General features: G+C 38.6%; 1 protein-coding gene across 4 annotated transcripts in view; it reads left to right on the plus strand.

Moving 5' to 3' along the window:
* FCHSD2 (FCH and double SH3 domains 2) overlaps positions 1–23,633 on the plus strand; it is a 162,807-nt gene that overhangs the window by 104,705 nt on the left and 34,469 nt on the right. For 2 of the 4 annotated variants that reach the window (XM_037376732.1, XM_037376733.1), the window contains exons 9-11: positions 15,288–15,410; positions 19,539–19,634; positions 20,647–20,718. In XM_037376732.1, coding sequence (XP_037232629.1) covers positions 15,288–15,410; positions 19,539–19,634; positions 20,647–20,718 — 291 coding nt within the window. The remainder of the gene's footprint in view (positions 1–15,287; positions 15,411–19,538; positions 19,635–20,646; positions 20,719–23,633) is intronic. The other 2 variants (XM_037376735.1, XM_037376731.1) reach the window with 1 other exon arrangement.

Here is a 23,633-nt window from a genome sequence, read left to right on the forward strand (position 1 = left end):
ATCACTGTAAGAAATCATTCTACATACATGTTATTGTTTTATGCTTTTTAGAATGATTTGGAAGCACCCAGGGAATTACTTTTCTAAAATGGAGATTCTGTCCTAAATGAAAAAATAGCATTAAGATAAAATAATATTGAAGTCACTAGAGGTTTCCATTTTCTTCTATAAATCTCTTCTATTAACTCAGTACTAGCTATTCTTTTAAGATCCTGTAATACTCCCTTTAAAATGTAGAGGGAACTTATGTAAGTGAAAGAACTATTGTTTTACTTCCCGTTCTTGTCAGCTGTAAGCCACAATATTTGTAATTACAATTAAGCCAGCCATAGATTGCATTATCTACAGTATCAGATGGGCACAGTAACTTTCTTTTACAGACGGTTGATGAGTGTATGTTGCTTTCTCATGTTCATTCCTATGAATGGAGGATGAGTGAAGGGAGGCGGTTGCCCAACACATGATACGAGTGTTCCAGAAGATGCTCATTGTAGACTTCACAATAGCTGGTACCGTGCTGTTTTCCCTTCCAGGGACATCAGTCTGTGTGCCTACGTGCACGTAAAGCTGTGGGGAAATTAATTGCTTTAATAAGGCCCTGTTTGTAGTGCAATTAAGGATCCACGTAAATTGCTAAATAATTAATACAAAATTGTGCTCTCTTGTTTAGGCTTTTCCTTAAATGCTCATGTATCACACTTCCCAGTTGATACCTAAGTGCCGCTGCGGAGAACTTCAGCTCCTTCATAGTCTTATTTTTTGAGCATTTATATTCCAGCTGACTGTGAGTAAACATGTACAGGGAAGTGAAAAGAGGCCTCCCACTGGAAAGACAACCACTTCTGGTGGTGGTAATTTTGTCAAAATCACAAGCAAGGGAAGTTTAGAGGGCCTGAATAATAAGTGGTACTACCACCACTAGCTATAGTAGCATCTAGTATTTTCAGTTTCAAATGCACTGCTCATACCGTGAAAGGTCACATTACTCATCACGCAGCCTTTCCAAGCTAACTGGAGACAAAATAGTGGATCGGAATCCCAACTATTTCTGTCATACAGATGAAAAACTGAGTGATAGTCACATTTGCCTGATGACATTCAGCTCTGCCTCACCTTTGTTTTAGCCTCAAGTTAATTCCTTGTTTAAGCGTTTGGTCCATAAAGGCTGTTTATTTCCAGGGGGGCTGGGTATTTATTCCTCCGTGGGTGAGGAGTGTAACGTGTAAAGACAAAGCATAGCAAAGCCTAATATATGTCAGGGCAACTTAATTATCTTCAAACAATAATCATTTTGCATGGGATAATAAAACTATTTCTTGATAATCCTTCTGACTTGTCAGTGAGTTTTCCTTTGGCATTTTGACAGAAATAACTTTAGAAAAGGGTTGACAGTGGAGAAATACAGTGTGATTTTACAGATGCTCATGAAAGGTATTTCCTGTATGGGAGGTTATGTCGAAGAAGTCATGGATATATTTATATGAGACAGTTAACAAGAGGTCGGTAGCATTGTTGCAGTGGGTGGGAGTGCCTTGGGGAGGGATAAAGAGAAATTATCAGTGATGCAAGCTGAATGCAGTGCAGTAGAACAAGGATAATTACTTGAAAGCCAAAAAAATTTCCAAATCAGTGCTAGGAAGACGGCACAAAGAAAGCACTGTAAGGGTTAAGATCAGGAAGGAGGTACTTAACAGGAATCCAGGCGGTCTTGTTGGGAAATCTAGTTGAAGGAGTTAAGGAGTTAACAGAAAACTTACAGACTTTTTTGCTTTTAAAGATGTTATGTAGAAACCGTTTAGGATTTGAATGGGGCTTCAAGATTTTTTCTGTCAAATGTCATAAAACTATTCATTTTGAACAGGAAATGAAACTTTGCCATCTTGTTTCAAAGCCACGCTGTAACACAATGAGAATGGTTCCCGAAATACTCGGCTGTGCCAGAAAGCAGCGTGCATGCCTTCAAGTAGCCGTGCAGCTAGCGCGGAGAAAGAACCAAACTCAGGAAGCACCTGGTGTGCTCCGCTTGGGAGGCAGGTGGGGCTACATTGAAAAGATTTAACTAGAAACATGTGACATTCCTATTTTAGAAGTCATGGAGACAGACATCCCAAACAGATCATTCATGGGTTTTTGTTTGGTTGGGGGGGTTGTTTTTAGCAACTCCAGATTCACTTGAAGATACAAGGGAAGAGGTGTTTTTTTCCCCCTCAGCATTTTTATCTGCTATTACTTGTAACCACCCAATGTTTCACTGAGTTACCTGGAATTTACACATATTTACATTGAAACTAGGTGAAAAGCACATGTACTGCTTTTAAAATAGAATGCATGTGCCATTTGTTTGTCCTGTTAAATGAGGTATTAAACTGTAAACATTACCAAAACTGTGGATTATATGTATATATGTAAGTTGAGTGGCAGTCTGTAGGACTTCTCCGTATGAGAAACGAGCTGTCCTGTGCCCCCAGAGTGGTTATTGTAGGACAGAAGTGATAATGGAGTTGGTATGGAAAATACGATAACGTTGGATGATTCAAAGCGAAATCCAAAGGATTCCATGAACAACTGCTGCTTTGTCAAAAATGTCTTGCTGTCTTGCTAGGTATTTCTTTTTTTGATGAAACTTAGCCAGTATAGGTTGCAAATCGAAAGTGGTCATCTGGATGCAGTAGAGCTAGTAGCAAAGATGAGCTGGTTTTAATCCTCTAGCAAAGCTTCTACAAATGGTAGAAAAAAATTACAAGTGTTTGAAGCCTTGCTATAGATTTTGTGGTCTTCAAAGAATGTGGAAAGTGGTTTAGAAGGCGGCAAAACATGTTATAATGACCATCTTTTGATGCAGACTGAGGACTGATATAGCATAAACGGCAGGAAAAAACATTTCTGAGTGACTTATGAAGGAGGTAGAAGAATTAAAAGAAGGAGATAAGACCCAAAACAGCACAAGCCCAATAAATGTAAGATGGAAAACGTCACACTGAATTTGAAGCGTAATTAAATCCCAATAGACGTTATTGGGAAAACGGCTTCTAATCTATTATTTTTTTTGCATCTCAATGTCACCCTGGAGCGAGGCAAACCTCGTAAGAGATTTTTCAGAGTTGAGAACGTTTATGTAGGGTTCAGCTGTCAAACTTTTTATCCTTCCAGCTTCAAAAGCTTTGCTTCTCTGTTGCAATGTAAGTCCGTTTGATATAGTGGTGTTCGCTGGGATGGATGGATGGAGTTGAGGAGCTGCTCGGCAGTTCTCAGAGCCTGCGTGGACAATGGCTGTTTGAGCTGTCGTTTTGGCACGGTCTTTCAAAAACTTTCTTGCCTTAAGATCCTTTTCCTGCAGCTGAATTCTGGGCTCGTGCTTGTGAGCCTTTACGGGTCCCGTGGCGTGCAGCGCGCATTCAAAAAGCAGCGCACAACATGGGGTTTCGGCTCCTTTTGAGAGGTCAGTAAATAGCTCAGGGCTCCATCAGCCATGAATGGTATCAGAAGAGAGAACTGTTCCTTCCCTGTGAGCTGCTCTGAAAGGAAAAGAACAGAGCTGATCCAGGCACCGCTGGAATTAGGCCACAGAAGGGCATTAGGAGGCAAGAAATTCCTATTCGGTATTTACAAATTGCTAGGGAGATAATTGATTGGAAAGCTGGCCGAGAAGCTCAGTCGACGGAGGAAGAGGAGGAGGGGGCATCCTGCAATATGATTTGTCCATCTACCTGCTGGTTTTCATACAGAAAAAACCCTCCATAAATCCCATCTGTTCAAGTTGTCATCTCTGCTAAAAAGGTTTTATAGCTAGGATAAACCCCCTCATCGTGGAAGGGAAGCAAATGTTCCCCACCAGTATATTCATTAGATCTGTAATGCAGGAATAGTGTAGTCCAGCTGAACAAGGGTATTATTTTATAATGTTTTACAAATTATTAAAGCACTGAGGTAACTGCTTATAGAACGTGAATGCTAATTAAAAGAAATGATGTCTCTCTGGTATACCCAGTGTTGCCCATTGTTAACGGGATGAACCTGTTCAGTGCAGCTCAAGAGTTATGCGAGCTCAAAATGATCTAAAGATACTGGGAAAATATCTGAAAGAATCCTGACAATATCCCGATTTTTGAGTGCCTAAATTTATTGGGAGAAGCTACTTTTGCCTGAAGTATAAAACCGGGTGTGTGGAGATAGGTAGAAATTGGGCTTTTAGTTCAAGCTAAAGAATATTAGAAATAAATTTTTTAAACTGCTCCTATTAATTAAATTGTTCATTGTGTTCTATTAAACCTTAGAGATAATGACTTAATTTAGTAGATGAGAATTCACTTTAATAAAAGAGAAATTGAAAAAGATACGGAGTCCTAAGGAAAAGGTGGATAAAAAGAAGATGGCAAGTCTTGAGTGAGAAGCATCTTTTTTCTAAGTAAAATCTTCAAAAATATTTGTGACTGTGTGTATACCCAAATGATTTAACAAGTTTTAATAGCTGACCCACTTCTGCATGCTTCGCTGTCTCAGCGGGCATTCATTCAGCCGGATTACTACGGTGTATTTTTATGGTATGCATATGTGATTTCAGGTACGAATATCTCTATTTAAAATACATTCAATTTTCAGTAACATTCATTTTCAGTACAGACCCTGCTATCTAGTTGGGTCTAAAAGCCCCATTTCAAATTTAAAAGGGGATATCAGAAACAGTGTTCATTGAATTAACTTTGATGAAAGTCTCGATTTATTTAATTGCAAAGGCTAGATATTAAAGATAGCCTTGAGTCAAAGAAGTCCCAGGCTTACCAGATCCTTGGGACATCTCTTCCTGCGCGATGTAAACACTGCTTGCTCTACTCTGACCACACAGTGTTGTTAGGACCTCTCAGCAGTATTACTGTGAAATTAAGTAGTTTTATAAAAGTTTTGAGCATTAATCATAGTGTGCAGGTCTGTTGAAATAAGTTTGAAAAGAAGCTTACTTTAATACAATTACGTTCATCAAATGATACTAGGAAAGTAAAATATATTTAGGTGTTTCCAATCAGGCCATGCTTAAGAAGTGATTTAATTAAAAGATAGTTTAACACCACTGGATCCCATTTTGTTCACTTTTCTGTTGGTTTTTCTTACCCAGCACTGTCTGGTATCGAATAATAGAAGCTTATAAAATGCTGTCAGCTTCTGGATAAAATGATACAACCAGCAAACCCATCAATACTGGTTTAGGAATACATAGAATCATAGAATCATTTCGGTTGGAAAAGACCTTTGAGATCATCGAGTCCAACCGTTAACCCAGCGCTGGCAAGCCCACCACTGAACCATGGCCCTAAGGGCAGTCTTCTGACCCCCCCATGGACGGTGCCTGCACCCCGTCCCCGGGCAGCCTGTGCCAGCGCTTGGCCACCCTGTCGGGGAAGACATTTCTCCCAGTGCCCACCCTGAACCTCCCCTGGTGCGGCTGGAGGCCGTTCCCTCCTGTCCTGCCGCTGGTTCCTTGGGAGCAGAGACCGACCCCCCTCGCTGCAGCCTCCTGCCAGGCAGCTGTAGGGAGCCAGAAGGGCCCCCCTGAGCCCCCTTTTCTCCGGGCTGAGCCCCCCCAGCTCCCCCCGCCCCCCCAGAGCTGTGCCCCAGCCCCTTCCCCAGCCCCTGCCCGGCTCTGGACACGCTCCAGCCCCTCCATGATGGGGGGGGGGGTTGTGCCAGGCTTTGTGTTGGGGGTGGGGTGGATCTGTTTAAAAGGGAGAAACCTTTCACAATATTTTCAATTACAGACTTCAAACTAAAATTATCTTTCTCCTCACTCACTGGTGCTTATAAGGAGTGCATGCATAAATTGTTAGCATGGTTCCCCTGGGAATAAATGAGAATGGACTACTAAAAGTAATAAAGCATAATTGGCACATGGAATTCCCGAGCGATATTTGGGAAACACGTATTAATCTTCTATGCTGCAATGCAGCTGCTGTACCTTTGGCATACCCCTATGATGTTTTTTCCTTTATTGTTCAAGATAATATTTTTCATTGTTCTGCGTTTCTATAATTATTATCATAATCACAGTATTGTGACTCTGAGCCATTTTCCTTTTAAGAACATGTTGGTCATTTGTCTAGATTACAAAAATTCCTGAAAATAGGTTCACTTAGTTTGGTCCTTAGATTTTAGTATGACTGGCAGAGTATTTAGGAATCCCTCAGCAGAGTGCTTTTTCAGGAACATGGGGTTCACTTATATGAAGTACGCTCTGTTCTTTTTATATTGTTTAATTAATTCATACATTAACATAAAATTAAAAACATGTTTTGAGTTGGAAAATGTCTTCATTATTCTGAAAAGACCATTTGTGTTGTAGATCAGACAATCGGTGCAATGCTACATCTGTAGGACCACATCAATCTGCAGGTTATGTCTGTTTGGTGTGATAAGAATCTGAAATGCTTAGTAATAGAATAAATTTATTAAAGTTTTTAATACTGCAATATTGCCATCACTAAACTTAGTCTGTGAGCATCTTTTGAAAAGTCTGTTTGCTGGAAGTGTGACAGGTAACTTTAAACCCATGTACAGAAAAAAAAAACATATGGAAGTGATAAATCCAAATTGGTAACAACAGTCTGTGTTGGAGCAGAAAAGGTTTTGTTCAACAGATTTATTTAAAGAAGTAAATGAAAAGCACACTGGACAAAAAATTAACTGCTGTTAAAATGATAATACAGAGTTTGAATCACTGAACAAAAACTAAAAACAGCAATGGCAAAACAGATGGTTAAAAAAATGGAAAAGTGCAAAAGGGTAAATAAAAAGCTTATGAGGAATGCATATGATATGACCAGTGTCTGATTTTTTTTTTTACACTTTTTTATATAATCTGCTAAGGAAGTATTTTTAACTGTTAAGAAACATGGGGTTTGGTATAAAATGCATTTTCACATGCACGTTTGTGTCCATTCAAGGTTTCTTTTCCTTAGTCTATACTTCTGTAGAACATAGAAGATTTTGAGATAAGCTAGTGTGTCTGAGTCAAGGATGTTTCATCTACAGTGTGAAGGCTTATGTGGAGACTTGCTGGTAAATCCACAGCTTTGACACAGTGGAAGTCTGTAGTGAGGAAGAATTTCAAGAGCTTTCGTGGAAATGGGTCTGTGTTTGTGCCTATCAGTCCCATCGGAGCTAAGAATCGTCATGGTTCTAACCCATTCTTGAGCAAAATACATTTCTTTAACCTACTTCCCAAATCATGGTTTGTTTTTTTTTTCACTGAGCAATATAATAACTAATTGTTGGGTATATTTGATTACTGAAGAAAAAATAAGAAAGCCAGCTGCAATTGTTAGACATCCCACGTACTTCATTGCTGTTGTTACAATCATGATGATGTGGTCAGTATAAGAATCTTTGAATTGCAGTAATCAGTGCTAACATGCTGAACAATTTAAATACACATTTTTCCATGTGAAGGAATCCAAATGTTATTGGCAGGAACAGTATAGAGTACTCTTCAGATACGAAGACAACGTGACGGTGACAGTCTGCCACAAAACCTTCTTCTGAGTGTTGGATTCAAGCCAGAGTTATTTTTTTGTCCAAGAACAAGGAGGTACAAAAGCAAAGACAATCGCGCCAGTGCGATTTATTGACAATCAGTCATGTCAGAAGAAGGATTCTCATGGGATTTATTCCACTGCTATGAAAGAAAAAGCAAATAGGTCCAAGAAGTCTTCAGGGTTGATACTTAAAAACTCTTGGGAAAAGTAGGTGTACTTCTAGCTTATAAAGCATCTGTTTTCATCTTCCAGGGTTTTTTTAAGCCTTGTGCGGTACAATTTGAAGATTTTCCATTCTTATGGCAATCTTCCATCAGGGTATGCCCGCTGATTTAAGCAGAATATTTCTTGAACCCTAAAGTGTTAATTTAATGCTGTCTTCATCACATAACTCATCACTTTCTGCCTCCTGGGGAGGAGACCTATAAAGTTTTCCTTCCATGCCTGTGTTCACCTACCAGACCCTCATCATTAAATGTGACAACTACAGGGCACTACCAGGAGGTCTATGGAGGCAAATCTAGGAGTACTTAATATTATCATGCATTTTGCTTCTAGTTGTTTTAAAGGGACTTTGTCTCTGGATTGGGGAAGGCTGATGGGCATCTGTTGGTGGCCATTCCCTATTTTTCTGCGCTCAGAGTAGACTTCAGTGCACCAGCAACAAAGGCTTTGTCATTAAAAACAATGACCCTGGCTAAATTGTAAGGGAACAAAATGATGTGCAGAACAATCATCAAGTGACTAATGAGACCAAACAAAGAACTTGCAAACAAGCCCAAAACTATTGACACTAGAAAATACAAAGCTCTGGGGTAAGGGAAAGTGCAAAGTGTGTTTATGAGCACCGAGCTGAAAGGCAAGCAAACTGAAGTCAGGGCGCTTGTCTTCTAGTGTTTATTGTTCCCGTGTTTGCCATGATGAAAGCTCCTTCTCTAGGTTGGGGGAAAAAGAGGAGGAAACTAAGATCGCTTCTGCAACCTTTGTTAGTTTAAATAGACACTATACATCTTGCACTATACATCTTTTTTCATCATATTCTCTTCCTACCTTTTGGTCTTTTTTTTTTTTTTTTTTTAAAATTTCCACTCATTCCCAGGTTTTTTTTATCATTACCATGTTCCTCAGCAGTATGGATATGTCCCTGGAATATCTTTCACTTCCTTGTTCACAGCTGGCTGAGAATGTACTTCTGAAGAACTTGCAGTCATGCAGGATGTTGATTTAAGAAAAAGAAAATAGAAAGAAACAGGAGGAGCTAATTAGCTTGGCAGCAACAGTACAGCGAGGCAGTTATAAAAATTCCTTAGCATTATTTTCTATGTAACTGCAAGAAGGAGCAGAAGCTGGAGCGGTGGCAGAGGATCTTTCTGTGGGGACTCTTGAGTTATGGGGTCAAAACCTTCATTTCAAGGAGATATGAGTAGGTTAATGGCTGGGGAGGTGGAAGGGTTTGCTCTAAGTGCAGTTAGGACTAACACAGTAAAAATGTCTACAAGTTACTACCCCTTTTTTTTGTTTTGGCTGATAGTTTGTGTCTGACAGTGCTTGACTTTCCAAGAAACTGCATGCTGCAGGAGTTGAGAACAGCTGAGGTGCACAGGAACACTTGGCGTCCACCTGTACTTGAGGGTTTGTATCTCCTGAGATACTGGCAGAGTAGAGCTGAAGGTGCCGTGTTACGAAGGAAGCGCTCAAAAGCAGCTTTGACTGGCAAATTCCAGTAAAAGTGGAGCGGTTTTGCTGCCGTATGTAATTTTTACGAAGTGTTGAAGAGACCAGCATGAGCAGATGAACAATATTCTGCCCAGGAATGCACACACTGGGTAAGGAACAAATGCTGCTGGCTCCCTGTTGTTACGTAGAAAGCTTTTTTCCCTGTTCACGTCCCAAGTAGCTGCATGGCAGCAGTCCTCTAAGAAAATCCGAGAGTTTGAGTTCCATGCTCCTTTCTGCACTTGCTCTTTGGGACTTGTCCCAGCTGTGGCAGCTCTGCATTGTGAATAGCAGCTGCCTGCCTCAAATTAAACAGAGGCCTTGCTCGCTCTGCCCAGATGTGTCTGCTTTAGGGTAGCTGTGTTTCCCTTTAGTGGGACCCAGCTAGGTTCCAGATGTTCACGGGCAGAACTTAGCTAGTGATGCTTAAGATTTGGATTTGGACCTGACTATAAAGCAGGCTTATCGCTACAGCAGCTTTGGATGTGCACGATTATCCTGGGATACAGATAGTTTTACAGCCTTAGCCTAGCACTGTTTTGCATTGGATGCAAACTGTGGCTGTGCTACTGCTAACTTGAAATTCTGATTTTACAGAGCTCAGCTTAGATGGTATGTTCTCCTTGTAGGCTGAGGAAATCCAGCTTTTTGATAATATTGATATATTGATAATTTTGATAAATAACTTTTTGATCCAGCAAAGAGGGTAGGTTTTTGTCATCAGCTTTTCTTAGCAACCTTCTGTACTTGCATTTAGCAGAAAAATAGGGGGTTTATGAATGGCGAGCCTGTAAAAGGCAGGCTAGGCAGCAGGCGTCCCCTCGTTTTTAATTCAGACTTCAGTATCGTGATCGGTGCAGACACGGCGCAGTTGTTCATACAGGATTGCAACGACTGCGAAATGTAGAAGCTCACGCTGGTTTGGTGTCAGCCGTTACACGTTGCTGCAGGCGTGCTGTTCAGGGGCACTTCAGTCGCTTTGATCTTGAGTTTGTTGGCAACTTGTACCTACAAGTCACGTTTTGTTGACAAATACAGACCTGATTTACTTTTATGTTAGGATGTCTTGATGAAGAAGAAGGGCATTTCAGCAGTGACATACAGTGCAGTGCTGGAAGAATTTAAAAAGAAAAAGACTTAAAGAAAGCAAGCTCCTCTTCTATATTAGGAGAAATTGATGCCTGGAATAAATTACCACTAGGAATCAGCATTTTTAAAGGAAAATCACTGTGGAATGTAGCTGTTAACTGAAAAGGATGGGTTTTCCTGACCTTCCTTCCTTTCCCTCCTAATGTCCTTGGGAAATACTGTTACATATCACTGATCCAAATACTGCTGAGTTTGGCAAAGCCAGCTGATTCAAGTTGTTGACTTTATTACTCCTGAGTTTTAGACGAGTTTTTCAAATGCTCTGTCCTCCACTGTCAAATAATATGAGATCCATTGCAATGCTTGGGATAAAAGACATGCAAACTGCTTTTGTTAACCTCTTGTAGACCCAGAAGGATGCTTTAGCGAATCTCTTAACAGTAGGAATTCCTGTTAACGATTAAGCTATTATTGTACGTATCCCAGCCTTTCCTTTTTGTATTCCTTTTTATATTCTGAGTTATTTGCATGTAAAAATTAAAACACTTGGAGTCTCATTTACCAAAATCATTCAACTGAAAATTCACAGACTGTACCATCTATGAGATCACACTGTTTATTTCATGGATTATAGGCATAAGCTTTAAACACAAATACTCAAAAAGCTTCACTCGTCATGCTTTTTATGTAATCTATATCGGTGGGGTTTTTTTTAATGTTAAGTAAGAAAAAGCTTATAGTAGTGTTGCATAAATGCAGGCTGCAAAAACAGAGTCCCTGTATTTAATGGGTTACAGGTTGTTTTCAAAATAAAATAGATCGGGGACAGATAAAACAGGGTTTCTGATGCAGATGGGAGTGGTATAAGAATTGAATTTTAATTCTTAATAAGCTACCTAAAATCGAGAGAAGGGAGCATCTATGATACAGATCTCCCTTTCTATTTGAGGGGTTTGCTTTGATTACTAAACAGGAAAATATGTCACATTACCATGATGCAATACCATTGACTTCATAGAAGAGCTGTCACTCCACAAACACAATGATTTTTGTTCAGTTCATTTAAAACTTTTCCTTATCATTTCATTTTCAGACTGTAGTCAGGGTGGGGTAGGATCATATCTAATTTTGTTATGTTACCTCCACCCATGTAAGGAAATTCTTTGCCTTCAACATCAGCTATATTGTTTCTGTCAAAGTGGTGGCAGCTTACAAAGCATTTGTTAAGGCTTTTAATGCTTGGCATGGACAAAATTAAAACAGGTAAAATGTTGAGTTGCTTCAGTTCACAAAAGGATGAATGTTTTCAAATGAAAAGTTAATTTGTTCCATGATGGTCACCTTATTGAAAGAATGGGATTCCAGTAAGGATTAGGGAGTTCAAAAATATATCAGCATACAAGTGCCCGTGTTTGAAAATATAAAATTATTTCCAGGCAGTGATGATTCAGACGAGAGTGGTGTAAATTAGTCAGTAAAAGCTCATGTGGCTTTACAAGTGTGGTTTTGATTGTGTTTTTTTAACTTAGTACTGTATGGTCCAGATTTTGTTGCCTGGCGGATTCAGATTGCTAAATGAGAGGTTTAATTTGAACACCTGAGTTTAAACCTCAAAAATATTATGCAGAGCTTCAGCACAGTTTAGCAGTTTCTGTGCAGGACAAACATGAATAGAATACCAGGAATATTTCAGAAATAAATGAGATAAAATGGAAGACTTGCCTTGGTGGCATTGCACAACTCAGTCTGCATTATGCATAGGTCAAATGGTTCCCATTTTTTCTTGGGGATTTGAGAAGGAATGAGTCTTTTAAAATAAAAAAATACATAGTGGTTTAGCTTGTTCTCCTTCTTCTCCAGGGAACTGAAATGGTAATTTTTAAATGGAGCGTTACTGAGACTTGTAAATGCTCTAGTGAAGAGACCTCAAAGTTAGTTACATGTATGATCATGATATGTTCAATGGTGTCTTTTCTACATCATGTGTTACTATCTCAGATCAAGAGCAAAGTCCCAAAGATAACCAAATGTACTAACAATACCTAAGATAGTTTTATTTACGTCTTTGCTTTGGGGAAAATCTTTACAGAATGTAGAATGATTAAGCCCAATGCATCCAAGTTCCTAAAATGTTTAATATAATCTCTTGAATTAAAAAGTAAAGCCTCCTCAAAATTGTGATCTGAACTGGGACTGAAATTTTGCTCACAGGAAAACCATGTTATGTTATACTTGAAAATGTTGAAATGAGAAAAATGTTCTCCTCTCGTTCCCCTCATACATAATTTATTTATTTGAATTCATGTATAGGATTTCTTCTAAAAATGCCCTTTAATTTTGTTGTGTATCCATTCCCTTTGTTAACAGTTTTGGTTCTTCTCAGTCCCAATTTCAGCCATTATCTTCTAAGCCTGGACTCAGGTGGGGAAGTAGTTTTGCACTTCTACTATGACAGTTCCACTATAAAGAAATAATTTCTTAACAAACATTGACTTTTTCTATCCTTGGAAATTGTAGTTCTCTGTTACTGAACTTCATATTATCTTTGTTCTGATGCCAGATTTGTTTTAAAGAAAAATCTTGATTTCCTTTTGATGTTGAAAAAAAAAGACAGTTTTTTTCAGTCTGATTGTAATACAGTAAGTGATTTAGTAATCTTTTGAGATTCAGGAAGAGAACAAAAGCCATTGTAGTGGAACAATATATGTTGGGAGTTGGGGGGAGGGGAATATTTTTTTGTCTCCCTTGCAAGTTGTGTGATCAGAAATTTTGAAAAGACGTTTTATTTCAAACCTAAATTGTGATGTTCAGTGGTTTGAGTCAGAGTGTTTGTAAGTAAAGGAGATTCAGATTATAAAATTGCACACAAATGTGAATTTATATATAGTTCAGTTTTGTTTTAACATTAACATTTCCAGCTTGATATAATAATTACCATTTTATAGGATGAATAGGTACATTATCATTGAAAGCAATTTGTAACCAACCAGTTCTGTAATCCTGTAACTGATGGGATGTCACATTTTCAGTGCAGCAACGAGGTTTTTAGCGTGTTGATGCTGCACGCTTGGCCATGGGTTTACTTGGCTGACAAAAATGTTTGTGTTGCACTGACTTTAATAACTTCAGTTCTGGCAGCACTTGTTGGTATTTAAGAACTTCATCATATTGAAACCACTTTTAATTAATGAAAAGAGAAAGGTTGTAATGCAGTTTTCACATGCTGAAAGATGTGTATGCTTCCTAATGTTTTGCCACGCTTTTCTTTGGTGTTCTTTCTTGTATATCTTTCTTGCATATCTCTCTGTCACCCTGAGGGGGGTATATTGGTATCTCAGCAAAAAACTTGAGAGCTGTGGTCATTGCAAGAGGGGTGGGGAAATAATGAAGTTAATACTTCTGTATCTTTTTATATTCCTAGAACTACAGAATGCAGCTGTAGACGAATTAATTCCTAATGCTTGGTAGATAATAATGGCAGAGAATCAACACGTGTTGAGACTGGCTTTGTCTCACCCAGCTTTATATGACCACTGTGTAGACGTGTCTATCTAAGCTAATTGTCTGGGCGCTGTTTACGGTCAGTGAAGAGCAATAGGCACTTAGCATGCTGCGTTTCATCTGACCTATTTTAACCATCTCTCTTAGAGGAGGTGAATCACACCACAGAGGTACCAGCTTCTCTCCATTGACCCTAAAAAGGACCTGGAGTAACAAACTCCATCGTAGGTGTCTGCACTGTAGAAGACTTAAGTTAAATGACATGACCCCCTCCTGCTGGGTTTAACATAAAAAGAACATATGGGCTTAATATGAAGGCAGGGGGAGGGAGCTCTGAAATACTCATTTATAGCATACTAGAATGCAAAAATCACAGCTGCTTTGCAAACCGAGCCTTTATAATTGCTTTGCCAAGTTAAACTATTTACATTTATTAGCAGAGTTGCACTCCAGGCTGGTGTTTGATCCGAAAAGCTTTAGGAATAGATACGCTCAATCATAAAAAACTTCAAGTGCCGTTTTGGGGAAGTGTCAGGATCGCTGTTGTCGTACAGCAATTCTCCCGACAGCACAGCGAGTCTGGGCAATTCTAGACATCATTTGTGTTCCCTGAAGTGCAAGAGAGACCTGCTATTTAGACTGTGTGTATCTGACGTGAAAAGAAATGCCCTTGAAATGGGGTGGTAACTTCGGGGCTCGTGTAGCCGTGGTGGCGAGGGCTCGTCCCTTTAGCTCTGTAGAAGCACACCAAGTGCTGAAGTCCTCACGCGGCACTGGGACGAGGCTGTATGAACTGAGTGTGCACTGCGGGATGAATCCCAGTAAAACTGTGCCTATACCGAGACAGGCAAGAGCCGAACCTGCCTACATGTATTGCTGTGGGGTTTTACGGGTTTGTGGTTGGGTATTTCCTGATGTTTTTATCAATCAAACATCCCAGATGTAAGCTCATATGGCGTAATTTTTTTTATTTTTTTTTTTTTTGGCGGGGGGGCAGGTGGGGAATGATGCTTAACAGATTATTTGATAGGGCTGACATCACTTGTAAGAGCCTGGAGAAGTTAACCTGTAGCTCTTTCGTTTTAATTTCTGGTGGTTGCTGTAGCTGTGTGCTGATGGGGAGTGAAACTTTTTTTGCAGAAGGAAAATCTCCTGCATTCATCTTTTAAGTTCCATTTTTCAATTCATTAAAATTAAGTTCCAATTAATTCCATAAAATTATTTCTGTCGGATTTACATGTGTCTGCTAGCGTTGTCTTAAATGTTGGGCTTGGTTTTGCTGGGGCAGAAACCATTTCCTAAAGCTTGCACAATTTCACCCTTCCCCCCCGCCAACTTTCAAAATTATTTACAAAAACCCAACTGTATCAGCACCTTACAAATTTAAATGTGAATACTAATAAATTCTACACAAAAGTACATATTGCTTAATTTTCTTAAATTCTTTCCCTCATACAGGCTCTTGATGGAAACGTATATGATCACCTTAAAGATTATTTAATGGCATTCAGCAGGACTGAACTAGAGACATGCCAAGCTGTACAAAACACATTCCAGTTTTTACTGGAGACTTCCAGCAGGGTAAGTTTTAACTGAATGATCCGTGGTAACCGAATACTTACAGCATATAGAAATTCCCCGGCTTAAGATTTGCTTCCAAAGTAATGACAGAACTGAAGAGTTATTATTTTTGGTTACTCCTGAATGGTATTAAGTTAAAAGAAACTAGACAGTTTTCTTGGGGAAAATTTTTCCTGTTGCCACCCAGACTGAATTCTCATGAGTGCATTTGCACAGTACAGGATCTTTAGAGAACAGTGATCAAGAGATAATCAGTTATACTCACTCTGCACGTTTGGAAAAAGAAATTGCAGCTGAGAGTTCTGCACTGTGTAATCTGGAACCGCATTAGTCATCCATCACAGTAAAGCCCTGTGAAACTGTTTGGATCATTTCTTAATAATTGACTGTCAACTTAAAAACCAAAATATTACAGTGTGTTCTCCCTTGAATTAAGAATGGCAAACACAGAAAACAGGTTAGACTCCTGTCATCGACATTGTTTGCTTTGTCGAGAAGCCAGAATCAGAAATAGGTGATTGCTTCCAGGATAATTTTGATACTTAAATAATTTGTCTGCCAGGCTAAAAAAAAATAATTGCCATTGAGCTCAAATGAGCTGCTTTGGTGCAGTCATAATACTCCTTTATACATTTACCTTAACCACCGGCACAGAAACAGAGCTCATTTATGCAGGGATTTACGTAGAAAAAACTTATTTAACACATTCCTTGTTCACCTGCGAGCATGCTGACTCACACCTTATTAGATGTAAAGTGAGTGGATTAAAAATGGGCTTCATGCTGACTTGTCTTTGAATTTACTTGGCAGCGACTGTAAAGGTAATGAAAATACTGGTTTACCTTCTGTTGGAGAAGGACTTTCAATAATTCACCTTGCTGTATATCATCCAGGTCAGCTTAAAGTATCTTCCCCAAAAATGCTGGGTTTGAATCTTTTAACTAAATATGCTTATATATAACGGCTGCATATTCATAGCTAATTTCTCAATATTGTATTAAATCCTTTGTATTCAGAATACTTGGGGGTGCTGGCTGGTGGGTCTTGCATCTAACTGAACTGTCATTTCCAAGCAGCTTGTTTGTGTAGGAATACCTTTGTCGTCTATTTGCGTGTGCTGAGCTGTGGTAGCTTGTGTTCCTAAGCCGCTGTGTGGCTACAAGCCTGCAGGTCTGACTTACTTTACACAGTAACAACGTCATGATATATGTTTGAGGAAAACAGTTCTGTTTCTGCTTTACTGAGTAAGTACAAATGCCTGGAGAACAAACAAAAATGTAAATACAGCTGTCAGGTCCGAACAGGATTTTTACAACTGGTTTATAGCTCATCCGCACCAATTTTCTCCTCTCCTTGCAGTTCAAGAATGCAGGGAAGAAAAATTTGTATTACATTACTACTGAAAATGTGTGCCTTGCTCTGAAATACTAAACATACTAATCGGTGGATTATTCCACGGACTTTTGCTTGTCCTTTCATTGCAACTTTCAGCATTTCCTGTAGGTCCACGTTGCAGGAATCAGTCAGCTCCAAAAGGAGAGGTGAATCTGGAGTAGAAACTTGGTATCAAAAGCTGCGCATGTTTTTCAACAGTAGCCTGAGCGTTAAAGGTGTAAGAAATTTGTGGGCAATTTAGTAATTTGGAGTAAAACCCAGCCTGCCATCAAAGCGAAGGTTTTAAATATTTATTAGGATTTTTTAATACTTCACCTTTTCTCTGTTTGTTTTAGGTACAAGATCACAAGCTTGCCAAGCTGTGTTTAGAAAGGACACTTTAAATCACTGGTAGAAATGCTTTTGTTTTCCCATCTGAACTATATTTCTGTTTACAGAATGGAATTAATTATATTTGCTTTAGAATGAGACAAGTAGCTTCCCAGAAGTTTGTGCTTTCCTCTTGAACGCTGGAGAGCCGGAGGTGGCTGCTTTGGATGGGCAGGGCTGTGTTGTGTTCAACTGCTTAGGAAATTGTCAGTCACCTAAAGCTAATGCAGATTGAGAGAAACCTCTTGAAAACAAGTTTTCTGTATAAAATGAAGGTTTTTCACAGTTTGTCGTAGCATTGTTATCGCAGCTTTAGAGGGTTTATTACTGCTAGGTTGGGGTGACCCATGTCGTTTCTCTGGCATGTCTGGGAAATATTATCCTCTGACACTGAATATACGAAAATGAAAAATTTAACTTCCTTTTCACATGAACAGTCTTATTCAAGACTTGTACTTCTTGCACTTTGCTTCTGGAAAAAATCTGATTTTCTTTGGAACATTTTCTAAAATTCCATTTGCTGTTTTGAATAACATTTCTGTGATGTTTCTGGTAAGAAGGCTCACCAACTTAGGGCAAATAATTTCATTTATGCACGTTTCTGACTATGCCTTCCTTCTGCATACGGTATAAATTTAACATTTGGTTTCAAGTCCATTTGAACATGTCGATTGACATCGACTTCATAAAGAAACTGGGTGAGAATGTTGAGTTAGTATCGGAATAACACGAAATCTATTTCGAAAAGGTGCTGCTCAGTCCTGAGAATACTGTGTTGCTTAGGAGTCCTTTTATTTTCTTTTTAAAAATCGTCAAATATATTGTGCAAAATGCTCCGGGCTATTAATTCACCAGACTTGCCCACCCTCCCAAGTCTCACGTTATGGTAACAGCTGTTCTCATTTCTAACAAGTACTGATGCTTTGAGGGAAATTTTCTTGAGCGCTGTTGTAAAGATGCTTTTTCTTCTTTGAAGAACTGAGTTGCTTTTGAGCTGGAGGTCTACAGCGATGGCTTATGGCATTAAAATAATCATAGAGGTTTTCACATCCTCAGTAGCTACGCTTTGTGGTTTTTTCTAATTGAAGTTGCTTTAAAATAGTCACACATATTTGACGTGGCACAGAGTTGTGTGCTGTGGGCAGTGCTCACATACGTCTAAAGGACTGTGTGAAAACCAGAGCGGTTTAACGTAAATCTCGATGCCATAGCCAGTGCTGAGCATCACCTGAAGCTGCAGGTGATTCCTCCTTCAGTATTTTCCAAATTTCTGTTTATGGGAATTCCTAATACAGACTCCCTGTATGCCTTCTCTGTATGCTTTTTTCTGTGCATTTGAATGTGTTTACATTCAACTGCTGAAATTGGTGCAGTAATTATGTACTTTACTGTTTTAGATGAGTGCATTATTGGCCCTGGAGGACTATTTACTTTCTTTAACTGGAGATTAATTTTTTACAGTTCAGTATTTCAGTAACGCAAGCATCAACATTTTGATGCATTAGAGAACATGTTGTATTTACCATCGTAAATACAGTGCAATCAGAATTCTTGGTCATAGATGATGCTGGTATTTCTGGATAAATACCATCTTTATGGTATACTTCTGTACATTTAAACCTCATTTGGGCAATAGATTTTTATAATTTCATGCTGCTATTTACGCCTTTTCATCAATTGAAGCAGTGAGTACTCTGTAGAGTTCTTCAAGCAGTGATACTATTTTTTATATTGCAATCGCTGAGTTTTTCTTTGTAAATATGTGTAAACTGTGACAGAGATTTGTTTGGGGATATGTGTCATGCTATCTGAAATGTATCATTAAACAAATTTAGTAGCTGGAGTAGTTTTGGTTTAGCAAAATGCAAGCTTTGAGAGTTTTCTCTGAAAGCAATTTAATAAGAAGAGATGAATTTTCTAACTGATTTTGTATGCATTATTCCAAATAGTCTTTTCAGCTCCCGCAACTAATAATTTGTATAAAAATAAGACATTTCATCTGAAGAAAGAACTGTGCACAAGAAGTTACACACAAGAGGAGAGAGAAAATATTTATACTAGTGACGCCACATACCGTATACTCAATAGTTGGGGGTTTCCGCCTGTTTTTGCCTCTGCAGTATTTTGGGGGGGTTAATAGCAGATATAGTTTAGATCTTTGTCATCCAGTGTGTGTCCTGCCAGTCACTTCTGCGTAACTGTGGGTGGTGCTGCCCAGCATCAGGTCCTCTATTTCCTTTTGTTGCATTCAAGGTTCTGCTACAGGTTTGATCTCTGTTTTGCAACACCGTACTAATTTCACTCTACAGCATGTTTTTAAGTTTACAAAATAATGAATCTAAATGGCATCTTTCATTTTCTCAGGTGGTGCGGGATTACAATCTACAGCTGTTTTTACAGGAGAACTCTGTGTTTCACAAACCGCAGCCTTTCCAGTTCCAACCAAGCGACAGTGACACTGTAAGAAAACCGAATTCCTTGATTTATTTCTTCTTGCTCTGTTTTTAAGTATATTGTTACAAATGGGAAGAGAATAGTGCTCACTGGTATCCCAGTCTGGTTTAAGCTCATGCTGTATTTTTGGAAAAGAAAGGGAAAGTGGCCTGATTCCACCAGCACTGCTTGCAGTGGGTGGGTAATCATAACAAAAGCATCAAACAGGCTCAATGTCACCCACAGAAGAGCAGAATATTTTTTTGCTTTGGATTGTGGCTGGCAGTCCTGTGTTTCTGTACTTTCAGCTTAATTCTTAGTACATTTTGTTACCTTTTTATTAGGCTGCTGAGGTTCTCATAATATTTACTAATACTAGGTTACACCACGTGTGATGCGATGCCAAATAAAGTGTCCATTTACCTCAAAATTACTCAAGGAATACTCTAGATGCATATAAGAAGTTACTAATTTAGAAGGAATACTGTTAAAACATTGCATTCCAAAATAATACCACAAAATATAATTTCGGTGTACATGTTGCTTCCAAAGCAATTAATGACATTAAAACTGAGTAAATCATAGTATGTAAATACATTTCCAAAGAGCACTTTAATAAAAGTGAATTGTTGGTGTCCCACTGACATTACTAATGTTATTTTAAGAAATCACAGTTTAAAACTAGTCTAGAGTTTTTTAAAAAGTTAACCTTGTGCAGCTTTTTATTACTTTAATACATTAGTGCAGTGATTTGGGACAGAAATGTCTTGATCTCCAGTTCAGGTGATTAAATTCAAGAACGCTGTTAATAGCTAGGTAAGAGTGATTTTCCCAGACATACTAACATCTGTAACACAGTTTCCTGTGTCTTTCCATTTTAACAAACTGTGATTTTGATTTTTCTTTCAACTCCTTTGTATAGAGTTAATTATTTCGATAGCGTTTTAGGTTGTGAGCAGATTCTTTCTAACTGCCTTTGCCCTGCCTTTCTAACCTTTGTTGCTGTGTGTTTTCAACCTTGTGCAATCTCTGCATCCAGAGTTTTAACGCAGTTCAGCTGGTGGATATTGAGCCCTCACCTGTCAGTGCTATGAGAATGACTATAGCAGAGGTATATGATAGTATTTATGATCAGCCTTTGGTGTTTGTGTCCTTATCAGTATGCATGTGGCTTGGGATGCTGAGTTTACACTCGCGTGGAGGTGGCAACAGAATGCATAATATATATATAGCTCTAAAAAACTTTTTCCACAATAAGACTTAAAGAAGGAAAAAGCAATTTAACCGTGTTATTTGTGGAGATTGACTTCACACTTATCTTTTGCACTTGCACAGCACTGGTAATTGATATTCTAATCTTTTGGGGGCATGAATTAAAATTTCACAGCTCCAGATAGCGGTGTGTATAATTGGTTACTTCTCTAATGTGAATGGGGAAGCTTGTGTAACAACTGGAGGCTATTAGCATGCACTGATGAAATGCAGTCCTATTACTAATTTAATTTTGTTCCTTTTTCCAGAGGGCTGTCCCTGTGTAAAATAGAACTGTAATTCACTCTTATTAAACTCTTCAACGTTAAAAATTACATGAGTCTTTGACATGGCACTTGTGTGGTCTGACAGCGTACACGTGTGCTGCTTGTACTGCTTAACTTTCTAGAAGGCAAAGAATGGGTCGTTGATGTCTAAAGCTGTCTCCGTACCTCAGATGCAGTGACTGCGTTACTCGACTGACCCACCTGGGCTGTAGAATTACTGCATTTCTTCATTGCACTGCATTTTTTTGAGCTTCTAGCTGTTTATGCTGTAGCCAGTTTTCACAAAAATAGGTAAATTATGCAGGCTTCTTTATGATCCGTATAATTACACTCGGCTAACAGGATCCTACCTGGGCACTTGCAAGTTACATATTCACTATTTTTAATCAATAACTACAAGAGAATGAGAGCTTTTGCTCAGGCTTTTGAATTTGTCGGAAATTGTACATTTTCTAATTGATTGAACAACATTTAGTTGAAGAACAATTATCAAGCATTCTTTTGCCACATAGTCTCTTCGTAGATGATCTGCAGAGTTTATCAGTTGGCTTTTCGGTTTTGTGGGTTATGCATGATAATTTTCACACCGAAGGATAACACTGAAAGGAATAAGAGTGATTAATACATCTATTCAAATATTTAAAGTTAAGCTTTTCCAAGACCAAATTATGGCCTTTCTTCAGACTAAATACCTGATCCACTGAGACTGGGGTCAAAGTTTGGAGCATTTAAATATTACTAGGATGAAATTTTGAGTTTTGTAGGCAAGAAGATCATTATAAACAATATGGATGTGGAACTCAGCTACATGGAAAGCTCTGAATGCTGTTCTAAATTCTAGTTTTACATGGTCCCTTTCAAAATGTTGTGTTATGAGGAGAGATCTGTTGCCAAGAGTAATGTAGGAGGAATTGCTGTGCAACCCTTGAGTCAGGTACAAAACCCACAGCTCAATTTACTTTCAAAATATTATCAACATGCATAGTCAGAGCCTCCGAAAGAGGCTCTTCCTAGGAAAGGTGGGTATGAAATGGTTTTCCATCAATCTTCAGGATTTTTGTTTCCCCAACATCACACTAACACTGGCTGAAATGTGGACTTCTGAGTGTCCACAAAGAGAAGCCCACTACAAAATATTTTACGTCGATCAGCTATTTTCCATTATCTAAAAAATTGGTTTGAGCTTAACTTTGTATATACTGAATTATTTAGATGGTTTTAGTGTCTTGGGTTAATTTTGACTCACATAAATTTGTATTTTTTTAAAAAAAGGAAGTTTTTGAATTTTTTTTTAAAAAAACATCTACCCTTAAAGGCAATGGTTTGTTTTAAAAATATTCAGTAAGAAATCATTGATAAGTTCCCAACCAGCTTTAATCCTTTCCAGCAATTAATTCACAAAATGGATTAAGCCTTTATGAGCAGTGAGATTGAAAAAATAAAAGTGTCTTTTGAAATACCTTTAGCCTCACAAGAAAAACCAGTCAGCCCATGCTGGCCTCTACACAGAGGCTGCTGCTATATTCACTGTAGTGACAGTTTAATCATCAAACATCCTCCCAGGAGGCAAGTGATATTTATTAAGTCGGCAGAAATCTATTGCATTGAAAACATACTGTCCCCGTGCTTCGCGGATAAGCCCCAGCCATAAGAACAGGGCAAAATATAAAGGAAATTAGCCAGCTTTTCTCTGTTTCCTGTTTGGAAAAGGTTCTTTTTTCTTGAACTGCATGGTATCATGTGAGAAAATGAGCCAGACAACAAAAAGCATGTCCATAGTGCCAGAGGATAACGGCAACAAAAAGCTGACACTAAACTTTTGAGTCCTTTTTCCTGTTTTTTATCTATGTGTTGCCTGTGCCTATAGTTTCCCCTGTACATTACTGATGCTGTCGTTTTCTTTGAGCGTACATGTAAAAAACGTCGCCAAATCCGATTTGCACGACAGCTTATCAACATGAAAAAATTTGTTTTCTCACTGTACTTTGCAGGAAAACAACGTGCTTTTAATACCAGAACCGAGTAATGTGACTGTTGTTAACTATAACTTTTTTGAAGCTAAATATTAAAAAAAAACAGTTAGGAATTAATTTTATCGTTGTATAAAGTATTAGGAATTATTGCTGAGGAGTAATACAGCCCTTCAGGTAAAGAAATTGTTGGTAGATGCAAGTGGAAGGAGCCTGGCAAAGCTGTACGTTCCCTGTAAAACTTGACACGTCTTGTGCATGGCCAACGTGACTAAAACTGATTTTACGTAGTTCCCCCCACCCCAATTCTGGTTAAAATAAGGTCTGAGATGATAATACTCATATTTGGGGTTGGTATTGAAAGTTGAGTTTGAGGAGAAGGGGAAATCCACACCCTAGAGTTACCTTGGGTTGAATGTTAACATCATTTCTGAGTTACGTTAAGTATAATGAACTGGAATTGGCTCACTAGCCAATTGATTTTATTCTAATTTAGAGAACACGCTGTTAGTATTCTC

This window comes from Falco rusticolus, chromosome 2 (genome assembly GCF_015220075.1).
Source record: "Falco rusticolus isolate bFalRus1 chromosome 2, bFalRus1.pri, whole genome shotgun sequence".
Taxonomy (NCBI): domain Eukaryota; kingdom Metazoa; phylum Chordata; class Aves; order Falconiformes; family Falconidae; genus Falco; species Falco rusticolus.